We start from the raw sequence: 14,596 nt of genomic DNA on the forward strand, positions 1-14,596 counted from the left end.
CCCGCCCGGCTTAGAGGACAGCGGGGAAGGCGTGTGGTGGGGACCGGGCCCTGAAGCGGCGGTACCGGCGCGGGCGGCGGCAGTTGAGGCCTTGGCCGAAGCCGCGCGGTGAGTCTGGAGCCTGGCACCGACCCCTCCAAGGCGGCGGAATGTTCAGACCCACGGCCAATCTGGTCCGTGGGGGCACCCCGGGAAACCGTCCGTCTGGGACTTGGGGTCCCCTCAGTACTGGCCCCATGGAGTTGGGCGCCGCCGGAGCCCTTGACCCTCACCTCGCGAGGCTACGCCCACCTCCTCCCGGACCTCCAGGAAACCCCCAGACCCTTTAGCCTATCGTGCGTTTCTGGCGCCAGAAGGCCGGCCCATCAGCTCCTGTGTTGCTGGGGCGCCTTTGGGTCACTGCCCATCAGTCAACCCTTCTTCTGAGCCATCTATACACATTGTCCTCAGAGAGGACCAACGTCAGTGTCAGCCCCTTGCGCTCCACTGTGGATGCCTCTCAAGGACCCATTCCCCGGAGCTGAGCTCGGTTCCACCCTGAGTTTCATCCTCTCCTTCCCCCGCCCCCATCCCTAGTTTGGGCACCTGGCTTTAACTTCTGTAAGCCCTCGCCAAGACCCTTCGTATATTTAAATTCTAGTATTTTCATTGAATTCTGCCTGGAGCAGATAGCCTGTGGGCCTTAGACCTTATGAAGATAGGCTGATTCCTTTCTGAGACTGGAAATTCCTTGCTAGCCTCCCTCCCCCTCATCACAGCCAGGTGCACACACTCTGTAGTAGTTTTCTCCTCTGGAATCCTTGGGGTTCCTCAGCCCTAAAGTCTGACACTTCTTTCTGCAGTCTTCTTCTTGATGCTGGAGTATTTAAAAGCTTCTCAGAATCAATTATTACTGTTTTTTACCCCTCTGGATTTCACAGATTCTTTCAAAAATAAGAAATTTTGAAAATTTGATTTTCTGTTATAACGTAGACAGGTGTATATGTTACTGCCATAGCAGTCTGGCAGAGCTTTATCACAGCTACTTTATTATGGTCACTTGATTATTTGTGTTTCCCCCTAGACTGTAAGCTTATTGAGGGAAGGGACAGTACATAATTGAGGAATAAGTGAGTGATCTCAGGAACATATCAGTCTCTTTTAGCTCATGTTCCAGGTACGTTTTATAGAGCAGAGACTTCCCTGACAGTCCAGTGGTAAAAGACTCTTTGCCTCCAATACAGTGGGCACAGATTCAATCCCTGGTCGGGGAAATGAGATCCCACATGCTGCAGGGCAGGACCACAAAATAAAAATAGAAAATAATAAAAAATTTTAAAAATATAGAACTGTGCTGCCCAATACAATAACCATCAGCCACATGAGGCTTAGAGTGCTTGAAATGTGACTAGTCCAAGTTGAAAGTGACCTAAGTGTAAAATGCACACTCGATTTTGGTGACTCGGTACAGAAAAAAAGAATGAAAAAATATGTCAATAATTTTTTTGTATTGATAATGTGTTGAAATGATATTTGGGATGTACTGGGATTAAATGTGTTCATTTTTCTTGTTTCTTTTTACCTTTTCCATATGGCTACTAGGAAATTCAAAGTTACATTTGTGATTCATATTGCTGTTGGGCAGTGCTGCTATAGAATAATAAACAGTGCCCCTCTTTAAATTTTCCTCAAGGAAAGGGGCAGCCTTAGGCATGCTTATTCTCTCCCTCTGCCTCCCCACTCTAGTACCTGACTGTGCCATGTATGTAGTGGTCATAAAGATAATCATACCTAGTAACGATTAACTCACTGTGTGCCTGGCACTGTTTTAATCATTTTTTAACATGGGTTAACTCACTCAGTCCTAACATCAACCTTATGAGTTAGGTACTATTATCCTCTTATTACAGTTAAGGAAACTATTAAGTATCTTCCTCAAGGTATATAATTTTGGAATGAATTCTCACCCAGGTAAGTCTGGCAGCACAGCCCATAATTTGACCTGTGCTACTGTGCTGCCTCTTTTAAACATCAGTCGTTGTTGAATGGCTCAAGGCTCTTTGCATGTTTTTCAGTGAGGTCTCCCAACCTTGTTTGGCTCCCCAGCTTGACTTGGGTATATGAAGATCTGTGTTGAGGAGCTGGGACCATATATAAGTTCATTGCCATAGTTTGTTATTCAGAATATTAAAAGGAAGCATCTCTCCAAAGAACCTCAGGGCAAGATGCTTGGAACCGGCCCTGCTGCTGCCACCACAGCTGCCACCACATCCAGCAATGTGAGCGTCCTGCAGCAGTTTGCCAGCGGCCTGAAGAGCCGGAATGAAGAGACTAGGGCCAAAGCTGCCAAGGAGCTCCAGCACTACGTCACCATGGAGCTCCGAGAGGTTCGGACTGTTGTCGTTGGGGCCATTCATAATGGAGTGTTGGGGCTACCTGTACCATCCCTGGGTTAGATGCCTCTTGACCCCTAAGTGAGGATTCAGAAAATGTAAAGATTCCATTTCAGAAAGGCGCCCAGTTTCTCGTGTCCATAGAATGTGCGGATTCCTTTGCAGCAGTTACACATTTCTGTGGCATTTCCTGAGGTGTGGTATTTTAAGAGTCAGCATAGAGATGGCTGTTTCTTTTCATTTTTTTCTGTTTCATGCCACATTCCAGACCTTCTACTCTTTCTGCCTGATAACAGTGGTTGGCATGGCTTTGAAGAGTTGGTTGCTTGGGGCTTTCTAAACAGAGACCAGACTTGAGGTCAGGGACAATGTCTTATTTGTCCTTATACCTCTGGTACTAGGTAGAATCTAGGACGGTAGGTGGCCTGCTATTGAATAAGATATGCAATAAGTATTTGTTAAATAGACCAATGAATTGCTGTACAGTTTAAAACTAGAAATGGGCAGCAGCCGTGTCCCCCTTGGCTTGAACTGTACCTGCCGGCTGCCTTTCAGGTCCTAACCTTTGGGAGCCATCCCACCATCAGGGAGACATTAGCAGTTGTGCTGAGTACATCTTCTTTTGTAGATGAGTCAAGAGGAGTCTACTCGCTTCTATGATCAGCTGAACCATCACATCTTTGAACTGGTGTCCAGCTCAGATGCCAATGAGAGGAAAGGTGGCATTTTGGCCATAGGTAAGGACAGAGTCTCTGGTGAGGTGGGAACTGGAAATAAAGGACTGCTCACCTTTGTGTCCACTGCACCCTGTGTCTGCTTCCTACTGGATACTTAGTTCACATTTGTTTAAGGAATTTTAAGGAGCCTCATGGCTTTCAGTGTACTTACTCAGCTATTCTAGCAGTAGTCCTGGGACATAGGCAAAGCAGGTATTTTCAGATATCCATGTATCTGAACCATATCTCAGAACCATTAAGTAACTTTTCTAGGGCCAGTGTACCAGGGCTGAGACTAGAAGCCTGCTTTCACTCCAGGCTCTGTTTTCTCCATAGCACGGTGTGGCATAGCAGGACTCAACAAACAGAAAAGTAGAGTTGGGATGCATTGAATGAAAGGCAGGTAATTTTCAGCTCCCAGGAACTAGTCATCCATCCTGTGAACTATTATTCAGTCCCAGTTTGTTTTCCTTTTCTTCTTGGGAAAACAAATTGTATTTACTAAAATGAGGTCATTTTGCTTTATGTAAGTAGTTCTAGCACAAATGCCAAATCTGTTGGTTGAAATGAAAATTGTTTGCATCCTTACTGTCTGGAGATTTCAGTCAGTACTTAAAAGGAAGAGGTCACTGGCTGTGTCCCTCTGAAAGCCGCCTACTTTCCTGGGCAGCCTGTGCCCTTCCTCACCTTTTGCCTTCCTGTTTTTTCCAGCCAGCCTCATAGGAGTGGAAGGTGGGAATGCCACTCGAATTGGAAGATTTGCTAACTACCTTCGGAACCTCCTTCCCTCCAACGACCCAGTTGTCATGGAAATGGCATCCAAGGCCATCGGTCGGCTCGCCATGGCAGGGGACACTTTCACTGCTGAGTATGTGGAGTTTGAGGTGAAGCGAGCCCTGGAATGGCTGGGTGCTGACCGCAATGAGGGCCGGAGACACGCGGCTGTGAGTGTCTGGGGAGCAGTGCATCGTGTCGGGGTCCTTTCTTTGACGTGCTCAGGGCCCTGGAAGGCAAAGAGTGAGAGGGTCGCTCCAGGCAGAGGCACTGTGTTTCTTGGTGGCCCTGAATTCTACCCCGGGTCCCTTTCTCTCCTCACCCTGAGCTCCATTCCTGAGGAGGAAAATTAACGTTCTCTTTCATTGCTTGAGAGGCAGCCCTGTGTACAGTTCTTACCCTGACCTCTGATTTTCCAGTCGAAAACGCTTCCCCAGAAGGCACCGTTCAGCCATAGGAAAGAAGAGAAGCCACAGGCCAAGAGGCTTACAAAGCCTCAGACAGCTGCACTATCTGCAGCATCCCTCTGTCAAGGTCCCTCAATATCCTGTGGAAAAAGGAAGTTCTGGGCTGCAGAGAGGAGCAAGGGAGGTGCTTGCTCCCCCTGCTGGGAGAGTGGGTCTGCCTTCTCCCAGGCCTTTCCTGTTTATGTTTTAGTCATTTATTGATTGGTCAGTACACAGTCCAGACTTCCTCTTTCCCCTTGGCTGTTCTGCATTTGAGGGAGTGGTGGCTTCTACCCTCTTCTTCTAGATGCACATCCTCCTTGCTCTCCAAGGCTCATCCCTGAAAAAGACTAGTCTGATGGGCTAAAAATCCAGGCTGAGAGGCGGGGAAGAGTCTGTCCTTAAGAGACAGAATCTATGAACCAGTGTGGTGGAAATAGAAGCTTTAGGCAGATCCTTTCCAGTCGCTTCCCTCTTTAGCAGGCAGCACCATGAGAAAGGAGCCTGCCTGGGTGAGAGGCCTGCCTCTGGTGCCACTCTCTAACTCTAACTTGGGGCAGACCCTCCTGCCCACCTTCCGTTTTTCCATGGTCAAATGAAAAAAGCAAGATTAAATATTAAACAGGAACATTCATTCAGTAAAAGTTTATTGACTGCTTAAGTAGTTCAGGTACATTCTAGGCTATTTATCTATCTATCTGCTATCTTCTAGTGGAGCAGTATATAAAACATCAAACACGGCTGCCCTTTCAGAACTTGTGTCCTGACTTTCCTGTACAAGCGTTCTATTTCTAAACACCCTGTGATAATGGACTCTGAGATGTTTGATCAGTTTTACTCTCATTCCTAGGTCCCCAGGAATTCTGAGCTACAAGAGTGGGCAAGTGTGCTGTTTTCCTAGTGTGTGTTGGCTCTGGCATGAAAAGAGGCTGTGTTCCTAAGAGAACAGAACTGTCTGATCCAGATGCAAGATCTCTGTGTGCCTTTCCTCCCAGGTCCTGGTGCTCCGTGAGCTGGCCATCAGCGTCCCCACCTTCTTCTTCCAGCAAGTGCAGCCCTTCTTTGATAATATTTTTGTGGCCGTGTGGGACCCCAAACAGGCCATCCGGGAAGGAGCTGTCGCCGCCCTTCGTGCCTGTCTGATCCTCACCACCCAGCGGGAGCCAAAAGAGATGCAGAAGCCGCAGTGGTACAGGGTGAGGAGATGGTTCCATTCCAGCCTCCAGCAAAGCACTTCGGCCTAGAGCATCACTGGGCTTAAAGAGCAGAAGTAGGCCCCTGGCCACAGAGCTAGCGTCATGTCTACTTTGGTCTTACATGACTTTTTAAGCTCACTGTGAATTAGTAGTTATTTTGTTGTTTCCAACGAAAGCAAAGATCTGTCCATAGCTACGCCATTATTTTACACACCACTAATAGTGAGACTGCAATGCCAGTTACACTCACTGCCTTTTTAACAACAATTATAAGGGATCTCTTTTCAGAGATGTTAAAGTAGGGGAAAATGGGTGTGTCTGGAGGAATGAAATGCAGTAAATACTGAGAAAATACCAGTTTTCCTCTAGTGTTGCGAGTCCTGTGCTGACTGCTGCTACCAGGAGAACCTACTGAGGCTTGTCCTACACCAAGAGCCTTGAACATGGGATTGGATACCTGGGTTCTAGTCTTGGCTGCCCTGTGACCTTGGGCAAGTCACTTAGTTTCTGTTTTTAATCTGCCTCATGGTGGCGTTGTGAGAGTTGAAGCTAAATTAGATGAAAGATCTCAATGAACTAGTATTGTTGGTGATACTGGCACAAGTCCCTGAGCAGGCATGGTAACCTCAGAACCCCCCACATAGATGGCCGGGCTGCTTTCTAACTCTGGGTGTTGTGTAATGAAAGCATTCTGCATCTCTCTGTAGCACACGTTTGAAGAAGCAGAGAAAGGGTTTGATGAGACCTTGGCCAAGGAGAAGGGCATGAATCGGGATGACCGGATCCATGGAGCCCTGCTTATCCTCAATGAGCTGGTCCGGATCAGTAGCATGGAGGGAGAGGTGAGAAGCCACTTCTGAGGAACAGTGGGGTCAGGGGTTCCAGGCTTCCCACGTGCCATTCTGAGAGTGAGACAGGCGAGATTCTCATCCTCACAAGCTTACATTTTATAGAGAAACAGGTAATAGACAAAGAAATAAGAGCATTTCAGACAGCAGCCAGATCTATGAAGAAATGGAGTGGAGGGAAATAGGATGGAGGGGGTGACTCCCTCCCTGCAGTGATGCCAGTTGAGCTGAGACCACACGACATGGAGGAGCCAGCCTAGCGGCTGGCAGGGAGGTTGTCCATGCAGAGACTTGAGGGTGAAAGAGAGTTTGACAAGTTCAAGCAGGAAGGGAAGTGAAGCTGGTGCACCATGAGTGGGAAGAGGGAGGGCGAGGCCCTACTGGGAGGCTCATAGTTTGTGGTCCACCCAGGCTCTTATTCTTACCCCAGGGGATGATGTGACGGCATGTGTCTCTAACAGTCATTGGCTGCTTGTGGGGAAGAGCTTGTGGAGAGGCAGGGAGGAAAGCAGAAAGATGAGTTAGGAGGTGTATTGGCTCAAAAAGCAGCTACAAAGATGGGTTTAAAAGTACAAGGATTGTATTAGGGAAATAGCCTGTGAGAGAAAATGAGGAGGGAGCTGGAAGAGGCTGGGAGAACCATCAGGCCTCAACGCGTGTCTGACCCTGAGTGAACAAGAGTGGGAAGAATGGGATGGAAGCGTCCTAATCTACCATGCAGAGCCATCCCAGGGTCCTCAGGCCGGACCTGGCTGTCAGAGGAGGCCCGCCATAGCATTCTTACTGCGTTCTCTCGGCTGGAAGCGGCCTCTGGAAGGTGCGGCTGTGGCACAGATACGGCTTCCACTGACTCTGGTAGTGTAGACGCAGAAGTGGATTCAGTGTCAGTCCACTCGTGCTGGATTCAGGGTGTATCTGGGAGGTAGTCTTCCAGTGGGGAACTGGTTGCTGTGGAATTTTACCCCAGGGCTTCCTGCTTTTGGAGGCCCAGTGACGTTTGTCAGTGCCTGTGTCCTGGGTGTGGGCACAGTGTGTGCTGCAGCGTGTGAAGCACAGAGTCTAGCTCTGGATCCCCACTCCTCTCTCTGCTGTGTGACTTGGGTAAATTACTTCACCCCCTCAGTTTTCTCAGTTTTAACAGGGTCTTATCCACCTCATGGAGCTCCTGTAAGGTTTCTAAATATATATGGGGTGCTTAGCTCAACTCCTGATTCCTAGTGGGCATTGTGTAAATGATCATCCTCAGAGATTTCCCCACCTGAGTATAACATGCTTTCCACTGTACCCCACACAGCTCTGGGATCTTTGTTGTCTCCAGAAAAACGGGACAATATCACCTAGCTCACAGGTTTAAATGAAATAGTACTTTGGTGACGGTACTTTGTAAATTATGAAGAACTATACAAATATAAGGGCTTTCCTGTTGGCTCTGTCGGTAAAGAATTCTACAGTGCAGGAGACCTGGGTTTCATCCCTGGTTTGGGAAGATCTCCTGGAGAAGGGAATGGCTACACACTCCAGTGTTCTTGCCTGGGAAAATCCCATGGACAGAGAAGCCTGGCGGGCTACAGTCCATGGGGTTGCAAGAGTCAGACATGACTTAGCAACTAAACCATCACCACCGTACAAATATGAAGTATTATAATTTCATAACTTCTTCATTCATTTAACAGAATAGAATGAGCATCTACTATCAGATCAGATCAGATCAGTCTCCCAGTCTTGTCCGACTCTTTGCGACCCCATGAATCGCAGCACGCCAGGCCTCCCTGTCCATCACCAACTCCCGGAGTTCACTCAGACTCATGTCCATCGAGTCAGTGATGCCATCCAGCCATCTCATCCTCTGTCGTCCCCTTCTCCTGCTGCCCCCAATCCCTCCCAGCATCAGAGTCTTTTCCAGTGAGTCAACTCTTCGCATGAGGTGGCCAAAGTACTGGAGTTTCAGCTTTAGCATCATTCCTTCCAAAGAAATCCCAGGGCTTATCTCCTTTAGAACGGACTGGTTGGTTCTCCTTGCAGTCCAAGGGACTCTCAAGAGTCTTCTCCAACACCACAGTTCAAAAGCATCAATTCTTCGGTGCTCAGCCTTCTTCACAGTCCAACTCTCACATCCATACATGACCACAGGAAAAACCATAGCCTTGACTAGACGAACCTTTGTTGGGAAAGTAATGTCTCTGCTTTTGAATATGCTATCTAGGTTGGTCATAACTTTCCTTCCAAGGAGTAAGCGTCTTTTAATTTCATGGCTGCAGTCACCATCTGCACTGATTTTGGAGCCCAGAAAAATAAAGTCTGACACTGTTTCCACTGTTTCCCCATCTATTTCCCACGAAGTGATGGGACCAGATGCCATGATCTTAGTTTTCTGAATGTTGCAACTTTTTCACTCTCCACTTTCACTTTCATCAAGAGGCTTTTTAGTTCCTCTTCACTTTCTGCCATAAGGGTGGTGTCATCTGCATATCTCAGGTTATTGATATTTCTCCCGGCAGTCTTGATTCCAGCTTGTGTTTCTTCCAGTCCAGTGTTTCTCATGATGTACTCTGCATATAGGTTAAATAAACAGGGTGACAATATACAGCCTTGATGTACTCCTTTTCCTACTTGGAACCAGTCTGTTGTTCCATGTCCAGTTCTAACTGTTGCTTCCTGACCTGAATACAAATTTCTCAAGAGGCAGATCAGGTGGTCTGGTATTCCCATCTCTTTCAGAATTTTCCACAGTTTATTGTAATCCACAGTCAAAGGCTTTGGCATAGTCAATAAAGCAGAAATAGATGTTTTTCTGGAACTCTCTTGCTTTTTCCATGATCCAGTGAATGTTGGCAATTTGATCTCTGGTTCCTCTGCCTTTTCTAAAACCAGCTTGAACATCAGGAAGTTCACGGTTCACATATTGCTGAAGCCTGGCTTGGAGAATTTTGAGCATTACTTTACTAGCATGTGAGATGAGTGCAATTGTGCAGTAGTTTGAGCATTCTTTGGTGTTGCCTTTCTTTGGGATTGGAATGAAAACTGACCTTTTCCAGTCCTGTGGCCACTTCTGAGTTTTCCAAATTTGCTGGCATATTGAGTGCAGCACTTTCACAGCATCATCTTTCAGGATTTGGAATAGCTCAACTGGAATTCTATCACCTCCATTAGCTTTGTTCGTAGTGATGCTTTCTAAGGCCCACTTGACTTCACATTCCAGGATGTCTGGCTCTAGGTCAGTGATCACACCATCGTGATTATCTGGGTCATGAAGACCTTTTTTGTACAGTTCTTCTGTGTATTCTTGCCATCTCTTCTTAATATCGTCTGCTTCTGTTAGGTCCATACCATTTCTGTCCCTTATCGAGCCCATCTTTGCATGAAATGTTCCTTTGGTATCTCTGATTTTCTACTATAGGCCAGTTATACTGTGTCCTAAGAGCTAGAATAATGCAGCAGTGAATAAAACAGTACATACTAGCAAAAGGAGGCAGACAATACACAAATCAATAAAAGTATATATAGTACAGCATATGGCGATACGTGCTGTGGAGAAAAGTAGGGCAGAGAAAGGAATGGGGAAGCTAGCATGGATCAAGGATTACATTTTACAATATGGTGACATTTGAGCATAGCCGTGAAGAAGCTAAGGACAAAGCCATACAAACATCTGGGGATGCCCCTTCCAGACAGCTGGTTCTGTAAGCACAAGGCCCCATGGTAGGAGTGTGCTGCTTTATGAAGGGAGCGAGCTTGCTGTTGTGAGCTGAATGAGAGGAGAGAGGAGTTGGGAGGCAGGGTCCAGGGAATACCTGGGGCAGGAGGGGACTCATCACATAGGATCTCAGAAGCCCCTGCACATATCGTTGGAAATAAATTAATGGAGAGGCCAGGGCTGAAGCCAGGAGTCTAGTCAGGACAGAACTGTAGCATCTCAGTAGAGAACTTGGGCAGCGTAGACCATACTGGGAGCTGTGGTGGTGCCAGGAGGGGTTGGGTTCTAAATTTGGGATTTGGAGGTTGGTGGGAGAGAGAGGAGTCCAGGTTTGGGGCCTCAGTAACCCGAAGGGTAGAGTTGCTATTTACTGAGATGGGAGTAATGGGTCTGGGGTGGAAAGTCAGGGGTTTGCTTTTGAACTTGTTATTGTGCATCTGAGTGGAGATGTTGAGTAGTTTGGGGGAGAGATCTGAGCGAGAGACAGATGTGGGAGTTGTTGGCATGTGGATGTTATTTCCAGTCGTGAGACTAGATGAGAACTCCCCGGTAACTAGGGTGGTTGGGGGAGAGATGGGGGCTGAGATCCTGAGGAACCCAGGGAGACCAAGGAGTAGTGGTGGTGGTGGGTGTGGGTGCCAGCAAAGCTCAGGGTCCAAGGAGCCAAGTGAGTGAAGGGTGTCAAGGAGGAGGAAACACTGTTGGATCAGATGCTGCAGACAAGTCAAATAAGATGAGGACTGAGACCATTCGATTTAGCAACGAAAGAATGTTGGTGACCTTGACAAAAATAGTGGACAAGATTTTCTGAAAAATGAAAATATCTGTGAGAAGAGTTTGGAAGTCTGGAAATTAATTGTTCTCTTATCTTTCTCAATTTGGACTGCTGGAGGACGAGTTATTGAGCAGTCCTTTGAATAGGTAAGAGGTGTGAGTTCTCAGCCAATCAGCTTGTTCCATGCCTCTTACAGAATTCCTAGGCCTCTGAGAATATCACTTGCCTCCGCTGTTTCTACCTGGGTTTCAGGTGAGAAGAGGGACAGCAGAGCTTCCTTAGCAGGGTGGGGCTGCCCCTCACCCTCTCAGGAGTCTCCTGTCATAGCCATCAACAGTCAGCTTTCCCACACCAAGGGTAGCTTACAGGTCCTTGGGAGCCAGCCCCCTGCTGCGGCTTCATCCTTCAGTAGGTGGTGCTCTTCTGCCTAAATTAGAATCAGGCCCCCTGCAAGGTCCTAGGGAAACCTGAATCCTCAAGAAGAGTGGCCTCCATCCCCTGTGGGAAGAGCTACATTTCAGGGTTGGGTGTGTGTTGCTCATAGACTCCACGGTGCCCAGGTAAATGCCTCTTGTGAGTAAAGGTGACTTCTCCCCCATGTGTACAGCGCCTGAGAGAAGAAATGGAAGAAATCACACAGCAGCAGTTGGTCCATGACAAGTACTGCAAGGATCTCATGGGTTTTGGAACGAAACCCCGTCACATCACCCCCTTCACCAGTTTCCAGTCCGTGCAGCCCCAGCAGTCAAATGCCTTGGTGGGGCTGCTGGGGTACAGCTCTCACCAAGGCCTCATGGGCTTTGGGGCCTCCCCCAGCCCAGCAAAGTCCATGCTGGTGGAAAGTCGCTGCTGCAGGGACTTGATGGAGGAGAAATTTGATCAGGTCAGTAGCAGGAGGCCTGCTCTCTCTTTTCCCAAGCTCCATGCCTCCCCTTCCTTTACCAACCCTGTGTCCTTCCTGTCTCAGGTGTGCCAGTGGGTGCTGAAGTGCAGGAATAGCAAGAACTCGCTGATCCAAATGACAATCCTTAATTTGTTGCCCCGCTTGGCTGCCTTCCGACCTTCTGCCTTCACAGGTGAGGATGTCCATGGATGCGTTGTGTTGTTACCCATCAGGGGTAATTAAACAGAGAAGACGTGATTGCAGAAAGTTACAACTGCTTCTCATTTGAAGCAGTGACTGCTGAAAGGCCAGTCTCTGGTTTCTTAGCCAGTTTCAGCGGTACGTAGTTCAGATTTTCTGTAAATGTGGCAGACACCGGGACAGTCCGAATGTGCAGGCAGAGGCGCTGCTAGAGCCAAGCAAGTTCTCGTGTGGAAGCCAACATGTTCGTTCACGAATGGGCTCCAGATAGACTGAAGGAAGGGAAGTTTGGGTTTCTGTGGGGTGCAGCGGCTAGTCTGTGGGGCACAGAGGAGCCGATGCAGTCCTGCATCTGCCCCTGAGGTGGGCACCAGGCTGCCTACTCGCTCACAAGGAGGAAGGACTAGACGCTTTAGGGGCTGGTTTCACGAGTGACAGACTGTGGCTTCCCCCCTTCCTGCCCTGTTCCCAGTGGTTGCTGTGAATTCCTAGCTCCTGAAACTGGCCCAGCTCAGACAGTGGCTTCTCCCTGAGGCCTGCCTGGTTCACTTCAGCTGGAAGCATGCTTTTCCTTTCTCATTATAACCCCCAGCTGTGGAAGGGCCACAGCATCAGACCTGGGGTGAATCTTCCCTTTGTTCTTTTTGCTTGGCTGCGCCGTGAGGCATGCCGGATCTTAGTCCCCCAACCAGGGATCGAACCTGCGCCTCCTGCATTGGGAGCACAGAGTCTTAAACAGTAGACCACTAGGGGGAAAGTCCCAGCCTCTGTTCTTAGCTGCGACGTTGGGGGCAGATTGTGTGACCTTCCTGGATCTTCACTTCTGGATGGGTCCAGTTAGAGTGACAGTTCCTGCACCATGAGATGGGCTGCCTGAATGTCTAAGCACCTTTCTAAGTGCCTGGTGCAGAGTGAGCTCCAAGAAATAGAAACCATTACTGTTGCTGGCTCCTCTGGCTACTTCAAAGCCTTTTTAATAATAAGGTAAAGGTAAAAATTATACTATTACTCCAGTTGCATGTTCATACTTAACATCCTGGTCTCACCTCCCTCCTTGCTGGGTGTAGAGACCTTGGCCCTACATCTCTTTGGTCTTCACTGTGGTGCATGCTGCCTGCATTTCATAAGCATATAGGACGCAGTGAGAGCCGAGATGGGAAACGGAAGGCCAGCCTGCCCCTCCACAGATGCCTTTCCCTGGCATAGACTCATCTCATACTGCTCAGCTCAGATGAGACAGCGGCAAAATACAGCTGGTGAAGTGTTAACCTGTGGGGTGTGAGCACAGGCCATGCTGAGTGAGGATGAGACAAATAGCCACATAAAATCACTGAACCATAAAGAAAGGATGTAATGAAAATCACCCGTAGTTTTTCAGTTTTCTATTCCTCCCTCCTGGTGCTCAGCAGCTTTTCTCTCTTTTTAATAACCAGACACGCCCCTATTCAGTAGAGCTTTAAATGATCTTGGTTTGAAAGTCTGTGGTTCAAAAGAGAGTAATAAGTAGGCCATATTTGATCAAAGTCTGGCATATTGTGGAAGCAGTTACCCTAGTTAAGTTCAAAAGACGGCCTAGCAGCAGGATACAAAGGCTCAGAAGGCCCCCAGGTTTGTTCTTTTGATGTGGGTTTTTGTTGTTTTATTAAATAATATACTAAAATATGTCCTTGGAATTCAGCCTGAGCAGCCTGTGTAAGTACAGTCTCATTGGGAAAGTGCCACTTTTTAAAGCTTAACAGTTTGGAAGTCATTGCTTGCACTTCCTGATGATGCAACCTTTGGGAATGTCAAAAATACTCCCTTTGGGTTTGGGCTAGAATCTAGCAATGCCAGATTTCTAGTCTCTTGGGGTGCTAAATCTGGAAAAGGAAATTGCCACTATCATTTAAGCTCATTTCCTGCTGAAACACTGCCCTTCTGCAAAGGTCTAGTTTTCCTCCTAGACGCACTCTGATTTGAGGGTGGTATCCCCTTGGTCTCTGACTGTTTTCAAGCCCCAGCGTGCCTCAGCTGGTGGGAGGTCAACTCATTTGACCACGAGCTGTGAGAGAAGACATTCCTCAGTGGTGTAAACGCAGTGATGTGTGTTGCTGAGTGTGGTCCTGGTGGCCCTCCCTCTCCAGCGCTCACTCGGGGACGGGGGATGTGTGGTCTCACCTCACCTGGCCTCGAGCTATGAGAGGAGACATACGTCAATGGCGGAAACGCAGTGGCGTGTTGCTGAGTGCGGCTATCGTGGCCCTCCACAGCCCCCACTTTCTCGGGGATAGTGGACATACGGTCTCGCCTTCTCCGCTCCAAAGTATGTGCTGCCGGTGCACAGCCTTGAGGCCAGCGAGATGGAAGAGGAGAAACAGAAGCAAGGCACGAAGCAGGCAGCTCCAGCCTTCTGAGGAGTCATAACACTTTAGCTTAAATTGCCCAAGAATCGCCTACCCGTGCACATTGGCTTATGTAAACTTAATGAAAATACACATGTGGCTTTCCAAATTACAGACTAAATCTTATTCTATTAAATATAACTGTACAGAATTCTCTAGGTGATAGCAAAGTGATTTCTAGGCCTAGGCTGAGTGGAATGGCCTGTTTATTGGAAACAATTTTCAATATTACTGTAAATTTCAATATAAAATAGCTTAGTTGATCCTTTCCTCGTTTTAAACCAAGATTTAACATATATTTCTTAAACAA

General features: G+C 47.9%; 1 protein-coding gene across 1 annotated transcript in view; it reads left to right on the forward strand.

Moving 5' to 3' along the window:
• Positions 1 to 14,596, forward strand: part of MTOR (mechanistic target of rapamycin kinase) — a 123,609-nt gene continuing 109,013 nt past the window's right edge. The window contains exons 1-8 of the mRNA XM_027564914.1: positions 1 to 108; positions 2,191 to 2,366; positions 3,001 to 3,109; positions 3,800 to 4,032; positions 5,304 to 5,504; positions 6,212 to 6,346; positions 11,429 to 11,704; positions 11,789 to 11,897. Coding sequence (XP_027420715.1) covers positions 2,205 to 2,366; positions 3,001 to 3,109; positions 3,800 to 4,032; positions 5,304 to 5,504; positions 6,212 to 6,346; positions 11,429 to 11,704; positions 11,789 to 11,897 — 1,225 coding nt within the window. The 5' untranslated portion in view covers positions 1 to 108; positions 2,191 to 2,204. The remainder of the gene's footprint in view (positions 109 to 2,190; positions 2,367 to 3,000; positions 3,110 to 3,799; positions 4,033 to 5,303; positions 5,505 to 6,211; positions 6,347 to 11,428; positions 11,705 to 11,788; positions 11,898 to 14,596) is intronic.

The sequence above is a fragment of the Bos indicus x Bos taurus genome, chromosome 16 (genome assembly GCF_003369695.1).
Source record: "Bos indicus x Bos taurus breed Angus x Brahman F1 hybrid chromosome 16, Bos_hybrid_MaternalHap_v2.0, whole genome shotgun sequence".
NCBI lineage: Eukaryota > Metazoa > Chordata > Mammalia > Artiodactyla > Bovidae > Bos > Bos indicus x Bos taurus.